General features: G+C 51.4%; 1 protein-coding gene across 2 annotated transcripts in view; it reads right to left on the bottom strand.

Moving 5' to 3' along the window:
- The window catches only part of LOC115652216 (retinol dehydrogenase 13-like), a 38,620-nt gene extending 24,864 nt beyond the window's left edge, over positions 1-13,756 (bottom strand). For both annotated transcript variants that reach the window (XM_030563974.1, XM_030563976.1), the window contains exon 1: positions 13,487-13,756. In XM_030563974.1, coding sequence (XP_030419834.1) covers positions 13,487-13,643 — 157 coding nt within the window. In that variant the 5' untranslated portion in view covers positions 13,644-13,756. The remainder of the gene's footprint in view (positions 1-13,486) is intronic.
- Positions 13,757-21,274: the final 7,518 nt, after the last annotated feature.

Here is a 21,274-nt window from a genome sequence, read left to right as displayed (position 1 = left end):
CACAGGCACCAGGCAAGGTCCTGCGCCACCCCTAGGTAGGTGCCAAGGCCCTGGCCACTTGCAGTTTGAGCACCCTGAAAAGACCAGACGTAGGAAGGGTGCAGGCTGAATGACGTGGTCTCTTCTGGAACTACCACAGCAGGAGCCCTGCACCCATAGGTGCGGACTCTGTGGGTGCTCCAGCCCTGGATGCAGGACGGGGGTGGGGGTGTGGAGGAAGGGGTGGAGTGGGGGTGGGGCCGGGGCGGAGGTGGGGCAGGAAGAGGCAGCCTGGAGGCGGGGGCTTGAGGAAGGGGTGGAACAGGGGATTGAGCACCCCCCCCAGGTAGAGAGGAAGTTGGCTCCTATGCCTGCATCCCCTTCCAATGACTCGTAGCCCAAAGCGCAGCCAGCCAGTGACACCACCTCTGGCAAGGACTGAGTGGTTCTTTTACAGCTGAACGAGCTGGGGTGGAACCGCCCAGCCAAGGGGCCCGGAGCGATCCATGCATTGGGACTGGCAACCAACTAACAGAACGAGGGCAGGAAAAGATGTGCATCAGCCAACCCCCTTGAACTGGCTCCTTCCCTGCTATACGACCCCAGGTAATCTGCCAGACCCCGAGCCAACGCAGAGCGGCCAAATTCCACCCCAACTCTCCGCCGATGAAACGGACCGGCCCTGAACTCTAGGACTCTACCTGTGCTATGGGGAATCCAGGCATTTTGCCCAGCCAAGAACCTCTGCCCCCCTGGGTCAGAAAACTCCAGGTCCCAGGTCCAGTGGCAGGGCTGGAGCTGGGTCAGTCCCTCACTCCACCACACCGTGAGCCACCCATGCGAATGCTGACATCCCTAACCAGAGCACCACTCCACTTCATCTGACCTGCCCTTTCAGCACCCTGCAATGCCCAGCCTCTGCTTGGAGGCACTGCTCAACTCGGGCACAGCTGGTAACTTCATTGATGAAGAAATTGTCAAGGGTCATCAGCTTCCTACCCCGCACAAGGACTGCTCTCAGCTCATTGAGGGGTCACTTCTCTCTTCGGGGCCCGTCACCTGTCAAACAGCACCTCTGGAGGTCAGCAGCAGCAGCGGTCACAGGGAATCATGCACTTCAGGGCGATCTGGGCCCCACATTCACCAGTTGTCCTTGGTGCCCCTTGGCTTGTTGCCCATGACTCCCTAATCGGCTGGTAATCACTGCGAACTGCAGTGCCAACGAGATCGCCTCCCAAGCCCCAGGCCACAGCTGACTGTGCTCTGGGGTTCGCTCCAACCCCCAAGATGCCAGGAGAGGCAAGCAGCACATCCAGACACACAGAAGATTCCTTTCAAATACCTGGAATTTGCCAAGGTGTTTGACAGACTGAAGTCAGGCCCCCTACGACCCCACCACCATAACAACTGCCCTACTGAACTCGGCCCGGGAACAGAGGTTCCCTTCGGATGCGTTTACCCTCTCTCTGAGCCACAGCTCCAAGGAATAGCTAGAGGAAAACCTGTGGAAGGAATTTAACCTTGGTGCCTCTCTATTCTTGGTAGCCAAGAAGGATGGTTCTCTCCAACCCTGCATCGAAGACCTGCCGCTAAATCAAATCACAGAATGCAATTGGTATCTCTGTCTCCTTACTAACGAGTTAATGCAGAGACTCCTTCTCACAGAGTCAGTCCGGGGTGGAGCATATTACGTGGTCAGAATCAGCGAGGAGACGAGCCTGAGAGTGCTCTGAACCAAGTACGACCATCTTAAATAGGTGCTCATGCTGTTTGGCCTCTGTAATGCTCCCACTACCTTCCAGCGTTTTACAAATGACATTGTTAGGGATAGCCTTGGTCAGATCTAGAGGACATTCTCATCTTCTCTGCAAATCAAGAGCTCCGTGACCACTATGTATGTATCGTTCCAGACAGACTTTGTCAGAACGAGCTCTGTGCCAAGCCCAAAATGTGGGACTTCGACAAGGACACAGTGGAGTTCCTAGGTTACATCCCATCCCCAGCAGAATTAACCCTGGACCTCAGAACAGCAGCAACCACAGAGCGGAAGGCACTATTTAATGTGTGCGTGGGGGGGGGGGGTGTCAGTGATTCTTGGGCTTTGCCAACCTTAGCAGGCAATTCATTAAGGGGTTTGTTACGCTGCACTTCATATGTTTTATGGAAATATGCTAATGAGTGTGAACATAATTGAAGGGTTAAAATCCACGTGCATTTTGTATAACAACCTAGTCTATGGATTGTGCCAGCTCTTTTCCAGACCCAAAGTCCAGAGTTTGGTCAAGAGACCAAAGGCCTAGCAAATAGTGATTAGCTAAGAGAAAGCTGGGGTAAACAAGGTAACATTGCCTTTGCTAAGACACGCTTGGTCAGTAGAAATGTCAAATGTTGAAGTCATAACTGAATAATTATGTTTCATTATGTTTCAGATTAAACAAGGATCCCTGTTCCTATTGTGTTAGTCTCTTCTGTAGGGAACGTTCTTCCCACAGATCCAACCCTGAGTTTATGAGAAGTTGGCACATGTCAGTATAAGATATGGCATTCTTCCACCTCCCTTCCCAGGGACCAATGCCTGCCTTAAGACGTAAAGGAGACAATCCTTAAGGCCATATACTTTCACTGTTTCTTTGCTTTAACCCCTAGGAATGTACCTGGTGGACAGTCAAAGGAGTTGCTCCATTTCTATGGACCCCAAATCAGAATTCAACATAGATATTTTATATTAATAACATTTATCGAAGTATTAATTAAATGTTAATTAGCTAACTTAAAACCTTGGGCGGAGACATTATGTAACCTATTAACCATTGGCTACTGTGCTATCTTGTCTTGCTGCCTATCCCGTCACTTTCCCCCACCTATAAACAATCTATATCTTTTATTAACCAATTGACAGTGTCTCTGAGCCTAATAAGAAAAATGACACTCCACCAGCGCTGTGTGTAATAAACTCCTGTGCTTGACCTCTACACGGTGTGGATTTATGTCCTTCAATAATGGAACTGGAAATGGACTTTGTGCAAAAGGTCTCTAGTAACGTATCATTACAAAGCTTATAATCTACCACTGTGTTCATGCTATTTGTATGAATGTATCATTCTTGTATCTGAAACTAGGAATATGAAATATAGCTCTGAGGCCTATTGTAGTTATGCAACGTGCGGGCCATTCATGGTGGTTTGGAAGCTTGATGGCTCCCATCAACCAGGACAACTGACTGCAGACGTCTGTTCACTTGCAAACCTTCCTGTGAGTCAGGCCAGGAAGAATGGAGATTTGGGGTCTGACAGGACATGTAACCATGTCATCTGGTAATGAAAGCCATCTTAAATCTGGGGCTTTTCCATTTAGAGGAGGGGTGGGGAGGGGACCCAGAAAGACAAAAGATTCCCGCCTTGTGCCAAAGCCATATAAGGGGATGGAACAGAACAAAGGGGGCTGCAATCATGAGAAATCCCCTAGTTACCACCTGAGCTGGAACAAGGGCTGTACCAGGGAAAGGATGGGCCCAGACTAGGAAGGAGTCTGGTCTGTGAAAGAAGCTCATTGGAACATCTCCGAGGGTGAGATTTACCTGTAATCAGTTTCTTAATGTATTAGGCTCAGACTTGCGTGTTTTTGCTTTATTTTGCTTGGTGACTTACTTTGTTCTGTCTGTTATTACTTGGAACCACTTAAATCCTACTTGTTATACTTAATAAAATCACCTTTGTTTATTAATTAACCCAGAGCAAGTAATTAATACCTGGGGGCCAAACAGCTGTGCATCTCTCTCTATCAGTGTTACAGAGGGCGAACAATTTATGAGTTTACCCTGTATAAGCTTTATACAGAGTAAAACGGATTTATTTGGGGTTTGGATCCCATTGGGTGCTGGAGATGGGTGACTTGCTGAGCTGTTTTCAGTTAAGTCTGCAGCTTTGGGGGCATGGACCAGACCTAGGTCTGTGTTGCAGCAGGCTGGCGCGTCTGGCTCAACAAGGCAAAGTTCTGGAGTCCCAAGCTGACAGGGAAAATGGTCTCAGAGGTAATTCCAGCACATCACATGACAGTCCCAAAGGCATCTTTGTGACCAAACCCATCACAGTGGCGTAGTCAGCAGGATCTGTGCATGGCTGATTGCTTTGAGACACTCGTAGTGATTTTAAGTGAGTTTTAAGTGTGTTGGCTGGAGAACAGACAAAGTGGTTACTGGTTTGTTATTTTCTGTTTGCTTATTTCAGGGAACTAGAGGCAGAAAATTAACAAAATGGGTGAGAGTGAAGCTCAGAAGAAGCTAGAACTGCACAGGTTGCAAATTGCTAAGAAGGAAAGCGAGAGCCAGCAAGTCGTAGAATTAAAAGACAAAGAACTTGAGACCCAGAAATAGGCTCAAATTGGAGAACAAAAAGCTGCCCTGGAAAAAGAAAAGGCTGCTATGGAGGTAGAAGCAGCAAGGCAAACGGCTGCTCACCAGCAAACCCTGCACTTAAAAGACCAAGAAATTGAGGCCCAGAGACAAGCACAAATCGAGACCCAGAAGCATGAACCGGCGGTTATGGAGTGGGAGAGATGCACAGTGACATGTATCCTAGAGGTGGAAGTTGGGGTCCTGATGACTGCTGCAGTGGGAACAGACCCAGGGACTTTGTAGTGGAAGCAAGCCCAACCTGAGCGAAGTTGGGGCAGGGGAGGGGGCGGGATTTTGCTGGCTAGTGAAGAGTCTGTTATAGCTGGAAGCTGTGAGTCCACAGCTGGATCAGGATCACTTTCCCTTTTGGGGGACACAGGAGTGTCTGCCCCAGAGGGCAGCCCAGAGAGGGAAGTCCAGATGGAAGGTGAGGGGGGACAGGAGGGGCTGCCCCTCTTTTGTAGGAAGACTTTTCCCTAGGAGGAGGGTGAGGGATCTGCATCTGAAATCCCAGACCCCTCACCCCTGGATCAGGTTTTAAGGGAACAGTGGGGGTCAGATCTCCTGGAGGGGAGAGTCCACCCAGCTGACCTTTTGGGAACAGAGAATGGGGTGACTGAGGGGATCTCACCAATCCAAAGCACCCAACTGAAAGATGTTATTCCTGCTACACTTGTAAGAGATAAAACTGTCTCTTCAAGGCAGGAGGAAGAAAAACTTTGCATTTGGGAAGCTTCACAAGCAGGTGGGGCCCAACACAAAGAGATTCCAGAGGGAGGGGCCGAGGGCAGGAATGGCTGCAGTCAGGGACGGCTCTACTGTTTTTGCCGCCCCGAGCAGCGCACCGAATTACCGCCACAGATGGCAGGGGCAGTCCGTGCTCCATTAGGGCAACACATGCGTTTCCGCAGCGGCGGCAATTCGGCAGCAGCTTCTGTCTTCAGCCAGAAGACAGAACCTGCGCCGCCATGGACAGTTGAACATAGAAGCTGCCGCCGAATTGCCACTACCGCGGAAACATGCATGCCACCCCAACAGCACACAGACTGACCCTGCCATCCACGGCGGCAATTCGGCGCTCTGCTTGGGGGCAAAAACACACGGACTGCCGCCCCTTGCAGATTGCCGCCCCAAGCACCTGCTTGGAATGCTGGTGCCTGGAGCCAGCCCTGGCTGCAGTGCATCCTTTCCTGGCCAAAACCCCAAATACATACTGAATTAAGAGCCTTCTCCAAAGAGACAGGAGTATCTGTATCTGAACACTACTGTGGTACACAAAGGAATTGAAAAATGCAACAGACACTGAACAAACCAAACTGTGTGAACAGAGTCTGTCTGCCATAGACTGGCTGTTAATCTTGTGTCTTTTGCTAGTCCACCTGTGCGTCAAGACAAAGGAGTTAATACCAATGGTAAACCCTTTGAAGATGTGTGCCGTACCTAATTTTTGGAAGAAACTTTTGTACATGCTCGGGGTGGTGACAAGACAGTCCCACAAGCATGTTGCTTTTCAGCTTATACCTGTAAACAGGCTGGAAGCTTGGAACAGCAGAAAACACATAACAGGCCTACACTGCTGTGTGGAAGGGGAAACTGAGGCACACTGCCTCATGGCATTGGTGGCTAAATGCCAAGACACCTCCACTTTATCAGATATTGCTGTCTGCATTCTGTTAGCAATACTGCACTCCAACCTCTTTTCAGGCACCCGGGGACCAGGAAGCCCAAACCTTGCTAGGACTCCCAGGAATGGCTTTAAAGGTACTGTAAGAGGGTGTGTAACCAGAGACAAACCAGAGTTTTACGTGTACTGCCTCTCCTGTGTGCAAGTCTCTGGCTGTAAGTTCAGGAGGAGGGTGCGACGTTGCACTCCAGATGTGTTATAGAAATATGCTAATGAGTGTGAATATGATGTAACTGGAATATGTTTTAGGCAAAAGGTCTCTTGTAAGGTATCATTACAAATCTTATAATCTACTGAGTGTGGTCATCTTCTGTGTTTGCACGTATCACTCTTGCATCTGAAGCTAGATATATAAAGGGTAACTCTGAGGTACAGGGAAATCGGGCTCTGAGGGAATTCCAGCCCATCATGTGACAGTCCCAAGGGGGTCTCTGTGGCCGAAACTGCCGTAGGGTTTTTCCAACCTGGTTGCCCCTTAACATCCCACTTTAAGCAGGGGGTTAGGCCCACCTGGTCCACCAAGGCACAGGCTAAAGAGCCTTCACATCCATGCCCACCCTAACCACCCACACCCTACTCGGGCCTTCATCATGGAAACTGATCCCCTCAAACTTTGCACAGTCCTTTCTGCCAGCACAACCACCAGGCAAGGTCCTGGCCACCACTAGGTAGGCTGCCCAAGCCCCAGCAGCTCACAGCATCACCCTGAATAGTGCCTGGGGGTGAAGGTCGCTTCCCATTATAAGGTCAATGTTTTTTTCCCTCCTTAATCTTCCTCCAATACAACTCCCCGTGCCTACTGGAGATGTCATCACATCCCACATCCTCAGCCCAGCAGAGTATTTTGCTGGGAAGATTTGGGGAAAAAGCTGGAAAAGGAATTTTAAAGCTCAGGGCCAGCTCCTGAGCTAGCATAAACCAGCACAGGGCTGTGCTGTCCCCAGTAAGTAGGGTGACAAAAGAGCAAGTGTGAAAAATCATGACGGGGGCGGGGAGGAATAGGAGCCTATATCAGACAAAGCCCCAAAGATCGGGACTGTCCCTATAAAATCAGGGCATCTGGTCACCCCAGCAGTTAGCTACGCTGGATCACACCAGCTGTGGAGCTAGTTCCCGGGGTTTGAAAACCGCCCTTGTCATTGACATTTAAACTGATCCTAATTTTTGGTAACTCACCGCAGCTGCTAGTGGCTTGGTGAAGTCTGCGGGCTTCACTCCTTCTCTGCTGACCTTGCTGGTGGGTGGGGCTTTCAGCGCTTGAGGCATTAGTAGGTGAGTTACGAAGGGGAAGGATAGACACAACCCTCGGTAGTTGCTACCCCAGCTATAGCACCCCTAGCTCCTGGAGCTAAGAGCCTAGTTAAACGTAAACTCTCCCACCCCTGTAGAACCCTCCACTGCCTGGGAGTCAGCAAATCCCATAGCAATACAGGCATTGCTCGTTCCTCACCAGACCCTCGTGCCCCCCGGCTCACCCGCTCAGACAGCCTGCAGTGCTCTGGGAAATGAGGGGGAGCGATGCAGAAAGGACTATGATGCCTGGGTGACCCTGGGAAACACACTTCATCTGCTTTGGACCTCAGTTTGCCATCGGTACACGAGGATAGCAGCCCTGCCCTCCTCCTGGGGATGGAGTCTATTAATGGTTGTGAGGCTCAGATTCTCCAGTGTGGAGGGCATTTCAATTGGAGAGGGGTCAGAGAAGAGCCAGGAGAATGATTAAAGGATTAGAAAACCTGCCTATAGTGACAGACTCAAGGAGCTCAAGAGAAGGTTATGGGGTGATGTAATCACAGTCTGTAAGTACCTACATGGGGAAAGATTAATAAGACAGGCACTGTTCAGCTTGGAAAAGAGACAGCTAAGGGGGATATGATAGAGGCCTAGTTGATCACCATGGTCCCTTCTGGCTTTGGAAGCGATGACATAGAGAATGACATCAAACGAGCAGGATGCACCCAGCAAGAGACCAGAGTGAAGTCCAGTTCAGCTTGGATGTGGGACGGTGGGGCTGAGCAATGGATCCTGAGACAGCAGGGATTGGCTGGCCATTTCCAGACTGTCTAATGAGGGTTAGAAACTGTAGAAAGGGTTGTTGTAGGAAAAGCACCATGCTCTTTTGGGCTGGTTGCCACACCCTGCCCCTCACAACTGCTTGGTAACTAAGGCCCTGTCTGCATGAGAAGTTGCACTAGTTTAGTGGAGGGTGAATTTAAATCCATGCAAGGAAGTGTGGCGCTCTGTACCCCCGTATTCACCTCTGGCCTACGATTATAGTAATCGGTGTACAAGTGTGCCATCAGAGGTATCATTGGAAAACTCAGACCTCGCTGATCAACATTGTCCCAATAAAGTGTGTGCAGCAACATTGTATGTAAAGTTGTAAGATTCCACTCCATGGTATCCCTGGGCCCTGGGCTACACTACAGTATTTCTTCGGTGTGATGACATTGCTCAGGGGTCTGAATAATCCACACCCCTGAGTGAAGTAGTTGCACCAGGGTAGTCAGCACTGTCAGTGGGAGAGTGTCTCCTACCAACAAAGCTACCGCCTCTCTCAGAGGTGGATTAACTAAGGCCTAGTCTACACTGTGGAGGTGGGGGGGTCAATGTAAGATACACAACTTCAGCTACGGGAATAGTGTAGCTGAAGTCAACGTATCTTATTTCGACTTCCCTCCCGTCCTCACGGCGCGGGGTCAACGGCTACGGCTCCCACATCGACTCCACTACTGTCACTCGCCCTGGTGGAGTTCCAGAGTCGACGGGAGCGCGGTGGGGATCGATATATCGTGTCTAGATGAGACACGATATATCCATCCCCGATAAATTGATCACTACCCGCCAATCCGGCAGGTAGTCTGGACTTACCCTTAGTGTATATCTAGACTACAAAGAAAAGTCAACTTAAGTTATGCCGATGTCCAACCACTGCTGTAATTAAACCGCTGTTGCATGTCCACACTATGCTCTTTGTGCTGGCAGAGTGCATCCACAATAGCAGCTCTTGCATGGACACAAACAGCAGTGCCCTCTGGGAGCTATCCCACTGGTTGCAGGGTGCTCTGGGAAAGGCTTGCAATGCCTCATGGGGCAGGTGCAGCATGATATGCTGAAGGTTTCTCAGTCCCATCGTTCCATGGGCCAGCCACTTTTCAACTGCCCTGGTAACCTGCAGCCCAGCCATCATCAGAAAGCCTGGACCCTGCACGGTGTTCAATATTGTGCTGTGCATTATGAACACAAGGCTAGGAGGAGCCCAAGCGGAGGCTATCCAGCTGGGGATGCCTTGACAGAGCATATTAACCCTGAACCCCAGGAGTGTGTTTTGCGGTAGTATGCGGAACCTGGCACTGTTTGTTTGCACCAAGCTAGGAACCTTGTAATGATCGCTGTGTGTGCTCGAAAAGCAACACATTGTACATCACTTTTTACATCGATCCACTGTAACATCACCAAACTGACATCGCTGAGCCATAACAGGAGAAATGGGGCGAGGGAGAAGTGTGTGAGACGGTCTGTGTGCGCATCAGAGAGAGACAGTGTGTGTTGGGGGAGTGTATGTCGGCACGCTGTCTCTTTAAATTCAGACAGCAACTGGCAGCAACCAAGCCTGAGGTAGAAGCTGGTGCACAGACAGCTGGTGTCCCCCTGTCCCCTCACCCCGGCTCGGCAGAGGCTGGTACACAGGGAGGGAGGCACCCTGCAATCAGCCCGTCTCCCTCCCCGAAACAGCAGCCCATCTGCCTGCCTGCCGCTGTGGTCCTAGTCCCAGGAGAGCAGGATTCTGCACTAACATTCTGATTCCCTCTGCGTTCTCCCCCAGCCTCCTCTCCCCGCAGCCCCAGGAGATCCGTGTTCGCTGCCGGGAGCCGGCAGGCTCAGCAGGGAAGTAGCTACAGGAGCCGTCCGTGCTGAGCCGCAGACCCACCGACAGCAATTCCGGGCCCAGGGTGGAAGAGTCACTGGGCTGTCACTACGCATTGTGCAGGGTGGGCTGGAGTTGGGCTCCATCACACACACACACCAGCTGCGCCCACGCTGATGCAGTCCGCCTGACATCTGGGCGGTGCCACGCCTGTGCTGCTGGTGCCTAGCGAGCTGCTGCCGGCTGTACTGCTGGACACGCTCTTCCGGCACAGCCAGGGCTTCCACCTGCCCACCCGGCTGCCTTCGCCCCACTGGTACCACCCCGCGAGCGCCTTGGAGCCAGGGGCCCAGTCAGGCAATTGAAAAGGGCCCTGGGCTCCTGGCCTCCACTGCTGCTCACCTGGGGCCCTGAGCAATAGCCCCCTTTGCCCCCAGCCCCCGTCAGCAGGCCTGCTGAGCAGTTTCAAACTTCCGAGGGGTCTGAAAGGGGAGGGGCACCTGCCTATGTACCTGGATGCAGGGCAGCGGGGTTCAAAACGGTGAGCAAAGTGGTCACGGTGGTCATTGTGGGATACCTCCTGGAGGCCAGTTACGGCGATGTAATGAACACAATGTCTACACTGATGATTTGTCGATCTCCACGCCTCTTGGCGAGGTGGCTTGGTTTTGTTGGCAAGGCAGAAGAATTTTGTCGGTGAGAGGAGCATCGTAGCGTGTACACCTCCATGGCTTTGTTGGCAAAAGCGGCGTCTGTCCACAAAACTGTGCCCAATAGGCAAGGCCTAGGCCGACAGGAGAGCTCTCTCCTGGCAGCTCAGAGATCTTCATTACCACGAGACAGTGCCGCAGCTCTAGCAATGCAGCGTTTTACGGGGAGAACTACCCTAAAACGTGTGCCACGTCTGGGAAGAAGCTAAGCCAGTTCCTCAGAGACAAGCCAAGCTGACACCTCAGCCAGGTGTAACCAGGCCAAATGGGCCATCGCCAGCGAAGAGCGATTCACTGGCAGGAAAAGGGACACACACAACCAAATCAGCATTTTAAAAAGAAATGGCTGGGGGTTCCCATCCACACAGACTGTCTCCTGAACCTCAGCTAGAGATGCTTCTCGAAGAAAGGGCAGACGGCCCCCAATCATTCCTCCCTTTCTCTCTTCCCGCAGCACCCAGGACACCTGAAGACCAAAAGCAGCAGCATCGGACAGGGGGAGGGATCCTGGCTGCACAAAGAACTGCTGTAACATGTGCTGGACATGTTGGAATTCACTCACATTTGTGAAGTTAGGGATTAGCTGCATTTCACTTTTATTTTCCTTGTAAACTGTCACGTGGGGCCGTGCTGGGGATTAGCTCGAGGCTAACGCCCATGTCCGCAGTCTGCTCACTGGCACTCTGACTCTGCTCCCGCCTCATCGCACAGGGCCTCAGCTGCTCAGTCCCAGGAGCCAGCCACTGCTCTGTCCCAGGGGCTTCCCAGTCTCTGCCCTCCAGGGACGCAGTCCTTACCCCCCCAGCTCCCAGCAGCAACTGACCCTACTCTGCCCTGCAGCTCCCTTTTATAGAGACCAGCTGGACCCTGACTGGCTGTTTCCCACAGCCTCTCTCCTATTGGCTGCTTTCTACACAGCCTCCCTAGTGCTCTGTTAACCCCTTCTCTGCCAGTGTGGGGCAGATGCCCCATCACATAACCAATTCAGACTTTGATATCTCTTTACTTGTATTCTTGTAAATCTATCCTCGTTTAGCTAATAAATGTGTTTTATCTAAACCAGTGTGTTTGAACTGAAGTGTTTGGGAAGCTCCATTTGGGACGACAGGGTTGGTGCGTACGGGGGCACTGGGCAGTACCAGACACACATTGCCAGGGACGTCCGGGCCAGGGCGATTGCTAGTGTCGCTCTGCAGCGTAATGTACGAGTGGCTGGCTGCGGCCACAGACACCATCACTGGAGTAACTCACGCTGGTGGCTGGGTGGGAGCAGAGCAGGAGTGGCAGCTCCTCCAGCAAAGCAATGTGAAAGACGCCCAGGTTAGCGAGCTGGGGGACACTGCTGTTCATCAGTCCAGATTGCCCCAGGCAGGTGGTGCGATCCATGTGGGGCGTCCCTGTTCCAGGCAGAAAGCAGGTTTCTGGGGCTCACTTTAGTCAATTGGGAAGAGGTTTAAGCTAAACCCAAGCAGCACACGTCCCCAGGGAGCTCAGCACTGGCCTGGCTGCCTGGCTTAGAGCCTGGCTGCAGTCAGAGCAGGGCCCCATCCCGTCCCGTCCCTCGGGGCCTTGGCGGCGTGGCTGGAGTGTCGCTAACAGCCATGTGCCCCTGTGGAGGTCAGAGCCCTGAGCAGGTGCTGCCGGGCTAGGCCCTGCCCTTGACAAGGCCGTCATTAACCGCAGGGAAAGCTGTTTTAGAGAGGAAGGAAGGGGAGGACAGCAAAGGAGCGTCTGTGTGTGGGGAGGGTATTAACACATTGGTGCGGGGGGAGGGAAGCGGGAATGATCAGCAAATGGCTTCACTCCTGGTGGCATTGGGGCTCTGGGGCTAGCATCAGGCTGGAAAGGAGCAGGGGAAATTCAGGATTACAGAGGATTTGAACAGTCAGCTAAGGGGTGAGAGGCCCCCCTGCCCTGTGTGGGCTGTCCAGCCCCCCCCACCCTTTTTGAGCCGTCCAGCCCCCCAGCCCTCTGTGAGCCATCCAGCGCCCCCACCCTGTGTGAGCCGTCCAGCGCCCCCACCGTGTGAGCTGTCCAGCCCCTCCACCCTGTGTGAGCCGTCCAGCCCCCGCACCCTGTGTGAGCCGTCCAGCCCCCCCACCCTGTGTGAGCCGTCCAGCGCTTCCCCCCGCCAATGCCACAGTACGAACCAGCTGCACTCCACTCCTGTGCTCAGCCCCCCCGCCCCATCACCAGCCCTACCCCTACCGCACCCTCCTTCCTCTGAAACTCCACCTGCTGGGACAGGAAGTACTCCCAGGCTGCGCTCAGGCATGTGGGCCCTGTGGGGATCGGAGACAGAACCAGCCCCTGCATGCACATGTACATCCACACACAGGCACACACACAAATGCATCCACCTGCATGCACATGCATACCTTCCCTGCTCTGTTTATTTACATTTCTCTTTTAAACGACTGATTCCCTTGCAAGCTGGATCCCTACGTTCATCTCACACACCATTGCTGCATTAATCTGGCCCTCAGTAATGCCGTAACCCCTCTTCCCCGCCTGCTCACTCTGTCTGGCAGCAGTGGTGGGTCCCTTTTCCTTTTTGTGAGCCCAGCCATGAGAGGGCACCACGGCCCCCTGCCCCAGGCGGGGCGTATTGCTGTCCAGTCTCCCCCTCCCCACAGGCCCAGGGGAGCAGGGCTTGGGAGCCGCAAGGCAGGGAACCCCCAGCCACCTTCTTCCCCTCTCCCTGCCTGATGCTCCCTGCAGCCCAGCTGCTCCCATGCGGACAGGGTGTGCAGGGAGTATGGAGAGGCTGGCACCTCCAGCTGCTACTAGTGAACAGCCCCAAGCACTAGCCAGCCCCCCTGCTGCGCCCAGGGGGCTGGGGCCAGACTCACCGCAGTTGGCTCCAGTGACAATGGCTGTCTTGCCCGTCAGGTCAGTGGGAGACATGCCTGGGTGCCAGGAGCCCTTTCTCCTGGCTCGGAGGAGCAGGGCCAGTGCCAGCACACACACAGCCCAGCCCAGGTGGCTGCCGAAGCAGGAGAGCTCCATAGCAGGCTGCAAACTTCACCTCCTCCAAGATGATCAGTGTGGTAAGTTCTCAGGGAGGCTGGCTGGCATCAGGAGCAAGGAGTCCGCCCACCCGCCTGCCCGCCACACCCCAGGCTGCATTTCCAGCTGGCTCAGGGTTACACACTCCCGGCTGCCACACGGGGAGGGGCAAAGGGCAGGCTGATATCAAAACTGAGCACACACTGCTTGGCTGCAAGGCCTGGCCACACCAGACTCCCTCCAGTGATAATCATTCACAGTGAGGGGCCCGCAATTTCCCATTGGGGTCCATTTCTGGCTGGGTAAACCCTCTGCCCCTGTTGGGGAGCCACAGACCCTGACCCTTCCCCCCCCAGGGCGAATCCCAGCCAGCTCAACCCCCATCAGGGAGCCACAGACCCCGGCCCTTCCCCCCGGGGCGATTCCCAGATGGATCCAGCCCATGGGGGAGCCAGAGGAACCCTGGTCCTTCCCCTCAGGGCGAATCCCAGCTGGCTCAACCCTCATCAGGGAGCCACAGACCCCAGCCCTTCCCCCCAGGGCGAATCCCAGCCAGCTCAACCCTCGTCAGGGAGCCATGGACTCCCGGCCCTTCCCTGGCAGGCATCCATCTGGCCTGGTGTCCTAACTCTGACACCAGCCAGTCCCAGCCCTCCATTGTGTGACTCTTTTGCCAGACGGAGTCGGGAGCAACATGGGTCAGGTTCAATAGCCAGGGGCCCCTCTTAATCATACAACACAGAACCGGCTCCATGACGGGCTGCCCGTGACCCGTGCCCTCAGTACGAAAGTGATCTGTAGCCCACCGCCAGCTGAAAGCGATCAGCAGACTGCGGTGCTCAGAAGTGAACCCAGGCAGCATTCGTGGGTTTCAGGAAATACGGCCTGGTCCTGAAGCCTTGTGCCCCAGCTTGTCACTAGGTGTAAGGGAGAGCTCCCACATGCCCAGCTTACACGGGGAAGGGAGAAACACCCAGTCTGAGCTGCGTGTCACAGGTGAGGTGGCCCTCTGGGGCTCAGCGTGCCCCAAACCAGCCTCAGCCCACCATCCCAGGCAGAGGAGATGAACTCAGGATCCCATGGTGGGAGCACGTGATTCAGAACCAGGCCTGCTGGGTGGGGGGCTGAGGGCAGCCTGAGCTCAGCCTGGGGCGGGGGCCAGGGCCCTCCTTTCCAGTGCAGGCCTCTCTACCACGCTTTCTGCAGTGCCGGTCTGGCCACGGCAAATCACTTCACACCTCAGGGATTTCCCCAGCTATTCCTTCCTGAACAGCCGGCTGACTGCCCAGCCGGAACTGAGATCCGCCAAGCATGGCCAGGAGGGTTTGGATGACCATGGAGACTTTTCTCGCCTCCTAGATCAAACCAAGCAAGAGTGATGGGAAGAAACGGGTTCAGAATTGAATTTCAAGCATTCCAGTTGCAAAGCCTGGCAAACTACTCAGACGAGGCGTGTCAGTGGTAGTCCGGGCAAGAGGGAATACCCAGACACACCCACTTCCCAGGGGAGCAGTGCGGGCAAAAAACCTAACTGGTGTCAAGACAGAGCTTGAGAATTCTGTGGAGGGGGTGGTATGATGGGGCTGCTTACAATGGCATGTAGCCAATCTGCGACTGCCAGCAGAAAATATCCACAACGGCTGGCAATGGGACATGAGATGGGGAGGGCTCTTTGCACCATGGGGCACGGGTCACTTGCAGGTTTGAACTAGTGTCAATGGTGGATTCTCTGTAACCCAAAGTCTTTAACTCATGATCTGAGGACATCAGTAACTCAGCCAAAGCCAGGGGTCTGTTATAGGAGTGGGTGGTGCGGCTCTGTGGCCTGTGATGTGCATGAGGTCAGACTAGAACAGGGGTAGGCAACCTGTGGCACGCGAGATGATTTTCAGTGGCACTCACACTGCCCAGCTCCTGGCCACCAGTCCAGGGGACTCTGCATTTTAATTTAATTTTAAATGAAGCTTCTTAAACATTTTAAGAACCTTATTTACTTTACATACAACAATAGTTTAGTTATATATTATAAACTTATAGAAAGAGACCTTCTAAAAACTTTAAAATGTATTACCGGCATGCGAGACCTTAAATTAGAGTGAATAAATGAAGACTTGGCCCACCACTTCTGAAAGGTTGCTGACCCCTGGACTAGATCATGATGGTCCCTTCTGGCTGCAAAGTCTATGAGTCCACAAGTACCCAGACATGCCAGGCAGGTGTCCTGCCCCTGCATCCAGCTAGTTTCTCAGTATTAGCCTGAAGGGGGTCATATGTGGTCTCTGCCAAGGGCTAGGAACTAGCTGATTGTCATGGTCCTTGGGAGATATTTGTACAGGAAATAGTTTATGAGCTATGTCAAATGGAGACTATTAGGTTACAAAGCTGCTAAAGTGACTCGTCACCTAAGGCGAGGCGGGTTTCAGAGCTAATTCAGTCAGCATAGAGAATAATAGATAGCCGTGGGGACGGCACCTCGGCCTGGCTTGCACTAGGGCCTGGTCTATGTTGGGATGGTGCCAAATTGGTGTGGCCGTGCTGAAGGAATGGTGTAAGCATAACTTGACATGACTTAAACACGGCTGAAGGGCTGCAGAGGATCCTGGGAGCAGGGGCTCTTTACGCAGAAGCAGATTTCATAAAGGACTGGCAAAGCCTGCATGTGCAATCGATATTGAACCTATTGGTTGGCAAATATGGGCCTATGCAAAAGTAAATATCCGGTGTCTAAAGTTCCAGCATGGAGCACAGGCCGACCTGGTTATAGGGACCCTACAGCCAGGGCACCACGCAGTGAGCCAGAGTGAACAACTGACGAGTGAGTAAACGTGGGGTGGTCTTTGTTTGGGCCCTGCCCCCGGCCCCTTCCAAAATACCAATCAGCCAAAATTAATAACCACACGTCCACTGGGCATGCTTTTGAGACATGTGACTCTTTTTAGGAAAAAGAATCAAGCAAAGTAAATTACTGTCAGAGACATAGGGGATTCCTTAATTGATGCTTGAAGAAGCTGCTAGACAGAGTAGCCAAAACTCTGCTTTGTGGGCTCGAGTAGGACTGCGACCAGGGGGGTTTCCAGGCAGCCAAGGCCTGGCCTTGAGGGAATCCAAGACAAACCAGAGAGCTGAGGAGACCAGATCTGGAGAGAAGAAGTTGTCCATAGAATTGGTAACCACCGTCTGTTTGCCAAGCAGGAACTGGATGAGGTGAGCACAGGGCCTATTTGTGTATGTTTGTGATAGAGAGGCTCGCTAAGAGGAGTGTATCGCTCTTAATGTCTAGTTCTTGAATGTCTAACATAGGAGTTATGTGCTTGATGTAACCCTTTACCACTTGTGTAAGTCCTTCTCAAATAAACTGCTGTGTATGCAAGATAATTACTGTGGACCTGCTCCATTGGGAGCCCGTAAAGACCCATTTCAGGGGTAGTAGCCCCCTAGTGCCAACATTTGGTAGCAGAGGATGGTTACTGTCGTGTCCAAGAAAAAAAAGATCTTTAAACTGAATCAAACTGTTTCTGATGGTTGCTGGTGAAGAACTTGGTATCTTGAATCACTGGTGTTAACCAACTAATTTAATCAATTCTCCTTTATATTAATTCTAGCTTAGGGACCAGATTTAGTTACCGTACACAGAGAGGGAAATCGGTGAGCAGGGTTGTACTGGTTGTGCCTATGTTGGACTAAAAGTAATAATTAATACATTTATGTTGTGGAAAATGTAAGAAGCAGTGATTCCAGAGCAGACCCCAGATTTGGTCTGACCATTAGAAAGAAATATGTCTCTCAGCCTGCTGAGTTTGTGCTAACTGAAACAGGACTGCCAGCTTGCAAGGTCTGTGTTAATTGTAGAAAAATAGCCAGAGACAAAGAGGTTGTTCTAAAAGTAACAAGATAACAGCTGTCCTTTATGGCTGGTACAACTTTGTCTTCCCGAACTCCAGAATAAGATTTGTGAACCCTCCCTCGACTTGCATGCTTACCTTGTTTGTTTCCTTTTAGATGTAACAAGTGGGATGAATAGACTTATTGAAGTCTGCCATGTCCCACTGATTTTAGAATGGTTGTGTTAAAGTATGGGTAGGTGTTAAAATGCAGCTGTGACAGGATATAGGTTGGAGTGTGAGTGTGATTGTATTTGTGATTGAATGAGGAATCAAAGGTTAAAGTTGAGGTGCCAGCCTTAAAATAAGACCGTTTGGCTGAAGAATACAGCAGAAGAGATAGCCGATAACCCAGGAGAGCCAAAGAACCGAAGAATGAGATAGACATTCTGTCATTGCTGTGCCATCTGCACGATTGATTATCACTTCAAACATGAGAATAGCATGACAAGGCAAATACATGAGGATGGATCTCTATAAGAACAGACCCCGAAGACTGAGGACTTTGGGTCTAATTCTGCAAATCAACTTCCAGAAGCATCGGATGCACATCAGACAAGGTCCGGCTCCATCCTCATGTCCAGGCCACCTTGCCAGAGGCTTGGCATGAGCAACTCTAAGGCTGGTAACTATGATAACCTTGCAGAACCTGTGGTGTATGAATGAATGTGAAATTGAATGGAATGTTATGGCTATAATTGACTGCTTATTATGATTCTTTCTGTATTCACAATAAATGCGGCATATTGCCTTATCCTCTGAATAAAATGCTGCTGGTTTTTATCTTCTTGGTATAACATTTTGGTGGAAAATTGCAAAAGGGGGAATATTGGCATATGTCTTGGTTATTGTGAAAATTGGTGTGCACACCGCCAGCTCTAGAGAGCTTGACACTTCAGTCTTGCTGACCAGACAAACTCTGAAGGATATAGAAGTTTGTCCACCTGATCTTAAAGTCTATGAGTCTATGAGTCCTCGGTCTTGAAGGATATATATATAGACGGAGTAAATCAACCTCCTGGCCTTGAAGAATATATATAGGCAGAGGTAAATATTATTCAGCTACAATTTCAGAATCCAGGCTGTGTCACTCACTGAATTGTGTCAGGCGTGATGAGGAAGTTTCCCGGAACCTAGGCAGTGTCACTCGCTGACCGGTGTCAGCTGTGACAGGAAAGTTTGAACAAGCTTTTAAAGATAGGTTCAAGAGAAGACAGGTTAAGCTCTCGCCCGAAGGGGGAATAGAACCAGAGAGAGCCCCAACCTCACGATTTGTTCAGGAGATCACCCCTTTTAAGCAAATCCTTCAAAAATTTGGGACCAGTCGTTGGACTGAACAAGCCCTAGCTGATGTTTGCACCATTTCGGACCTAGAGAATAAATTGGCTCAGTATCTCCTCATATACAAACCTTTTAGTGCTGCCAAAAGAGATGCAGCAGCAATGTGGTTGATGTGGGAGGCATGTAATGACTGTCACCTCCGCTTAGCTTCCCGTAAAGAGGAAAAGGCATTTCTACAGGAAAAGCTAACCCAAACGGAGAAGGGAGCAGACAATTGGGAGGTACTGGCTACGAATACTCAGAGCCAGCTAGAAATAGTAAAAGAGGCACTCCAGGAATGCAGAGGGAGAGAAAAGTTTCAGAGTGGAAGCCATGTTAGTCTGTATCAGCAAAAACAAGGAGTCCTTGTGGCATCTTAGGGTACATCTACACTACGGGATTATTCCGATTTTACATAAACCAGTTTTGTAAAATAGATTGTATAAAGTCGAGTTCACGCGGCCACACTAAGCACATTAATTTAGTGGCGTGCGTCCGTGTACCAAGGCTAGCGTTGATTTCCAGAGGGTTGCACTGTGAGTAGCTATCCTGTAGCTATCCCATAGTTCCCGCAGTCTCCCCCGCCCCTTGGAATTCTGGGTTGAGATCCTGTGACGATGAGGGTCTGGCGGGACCCAACTGAGAGTGCCAATTCAGGACCAATTGCTTAAACAGGGCAGTTACAGGCCTAGGCTGGATTTTTTCCACCTCTAAGGCAAACCGAACCAGCCAGACAAAAAGGACTTCGGTTTTACCCCACTGGCTAACCACAAGTCACACAAGCAATTTCCTTAGACACTCCAGTCTCCCAGTATCACCACCAGTGCCACCCGTCCTGGAGATGAATGGTTATGAAAACCAACACCCCAGTAAAAGAAAAAGGTTCTCTGGATCCCAAAGGACCAAGCCCCAGACCCAGGTCAATATGCACATCAGATCTTACCCACAAATCACGCTGTTGCCAATCCTCTAGAATCTAAAATCTAAAGGTTTATTCATAAAGGGAAAAAGATAGAGATGAGAGCTAGAATTGGTTAAATGGAATCAATTACATACAGTAATGGCAAAGTTCTTAGTTCAGGCTTGTAGCAGTGATGGAGTAAACTGCAAGTTCAAATCAAGTCTCTGGAGAACATCCCCTGCTGGGATGGGTCATCAGTCCTTTGTGTAGAGCTTCAGTTTGTAGCAAAGTCCCTCCAGAGGTAAGAAGCAGGACTGAAGACCAAATGGAGATGAGGCATCAGCCTTATATAGGCACTTCCAAGTGTAAGAACACTTCTTTGTTCTTACTGTGGAAAATTACAGCAAAATGGAGTCTGCAGTCACATGGGCCAGTTTCTGCACACCCTGCTGAGTCACAAGGCATATCTGCCTCCTCTCAATGGGTCAATTGTGTAGCTGATGGTCCTTAAGGGGCCATCAAGCAGGCTAAGCAGAGCTAACACCAACTTGTCTGGGATCTTTCCCGGTAACACAGCACAAGTTTGAAATACAGACAGCATACAGCCAATATTCATAACTACAATATGATACAGACATACAGACAGCATAATCATAACCAGTAACCCGTAACCTGGTCTTAGTCACCTTATATGACTCCCTTTACATAAGATCTGGTGCCACTACAGGACCTTAGTTGCAAACCATGTTCTATATGGTCCCATTTTATATCAATAACGTCACAGATCCCAGTGCCTGATGGGGCAACAAACATTGCCGCTGGTGCTTCTGGGTACAGCCTCACCCCTCCCTCCGTGAAAGCAGCAGCAGCCAACCATTTTGCACCTTTTTTCCTGGGTGAACTGTGCAGATGCCATTCCACGGCAAGCATGGATCCTGCTGAGCTCAAGACAGCAATCAGGGACGTTTTAAACACCTCGCGCATTCTCATGCAGTCAATGCTGAACTGGGACCTGCAAAGCCAGGCGAGGAGGTGGTGGCTACGGCAGAGCGGCGACGAGAGTGATGAGGACATGGACACAGAATTCTCTCAAACCACGGGCCCCTGCGCTTTGGGGATCCTGCTGGTAATAGGGCAGGTTCTAGCCATTGAACGCTGATTTTGGGCCCGGGAAACAAGCACAGACTGGTGGGACCGCATAGTTTTGCAGGTGTGGGACGATTCGCATCAGCTGAGAAACTTTCGCATGTGTAAGGGCACTTTCATGGAACTTTGTGACTTGCTTTCCCCTGCCCTGAAACACCATAATACCAAGATGAGAGTAGCCCTCACAGTTGAGAAGTGAGTGGCAATAGCCCTCTGGAAGCTTGCAACGCCAGACAGATACTGGTCAGTCGGGAATCAATTTGGAGTGGGAAAATCTACTGTGGGGGCTGCTGTGATGCAAGTAGCCAAAGCTATCATTAAGCTGCTGCTACTTAAGATTGTGACTCTGAGGGTACGTCTACACTACAGGATAAATTCGAATT

Source organism: Gopherus evgoodei, chromosome 5 (assembly GCF_007399415.2).
Source record: "Gopherus evgoodei ecotype Sinaloan lineage chromosome 5, rGopEvg1_v1.p, whole genome shotgun sequence".
Lineage (NCBI taxonomy): Eukaryota > Metazoa > Chordata > Testudines > Testudinidae > Gopherus > Gopherus evgoodei.
The sequence above is the reverse complement of the archived record's forward strand: the minus strand, read 5'-3'. Positions and strand labels throughout refer to the sequence as shown.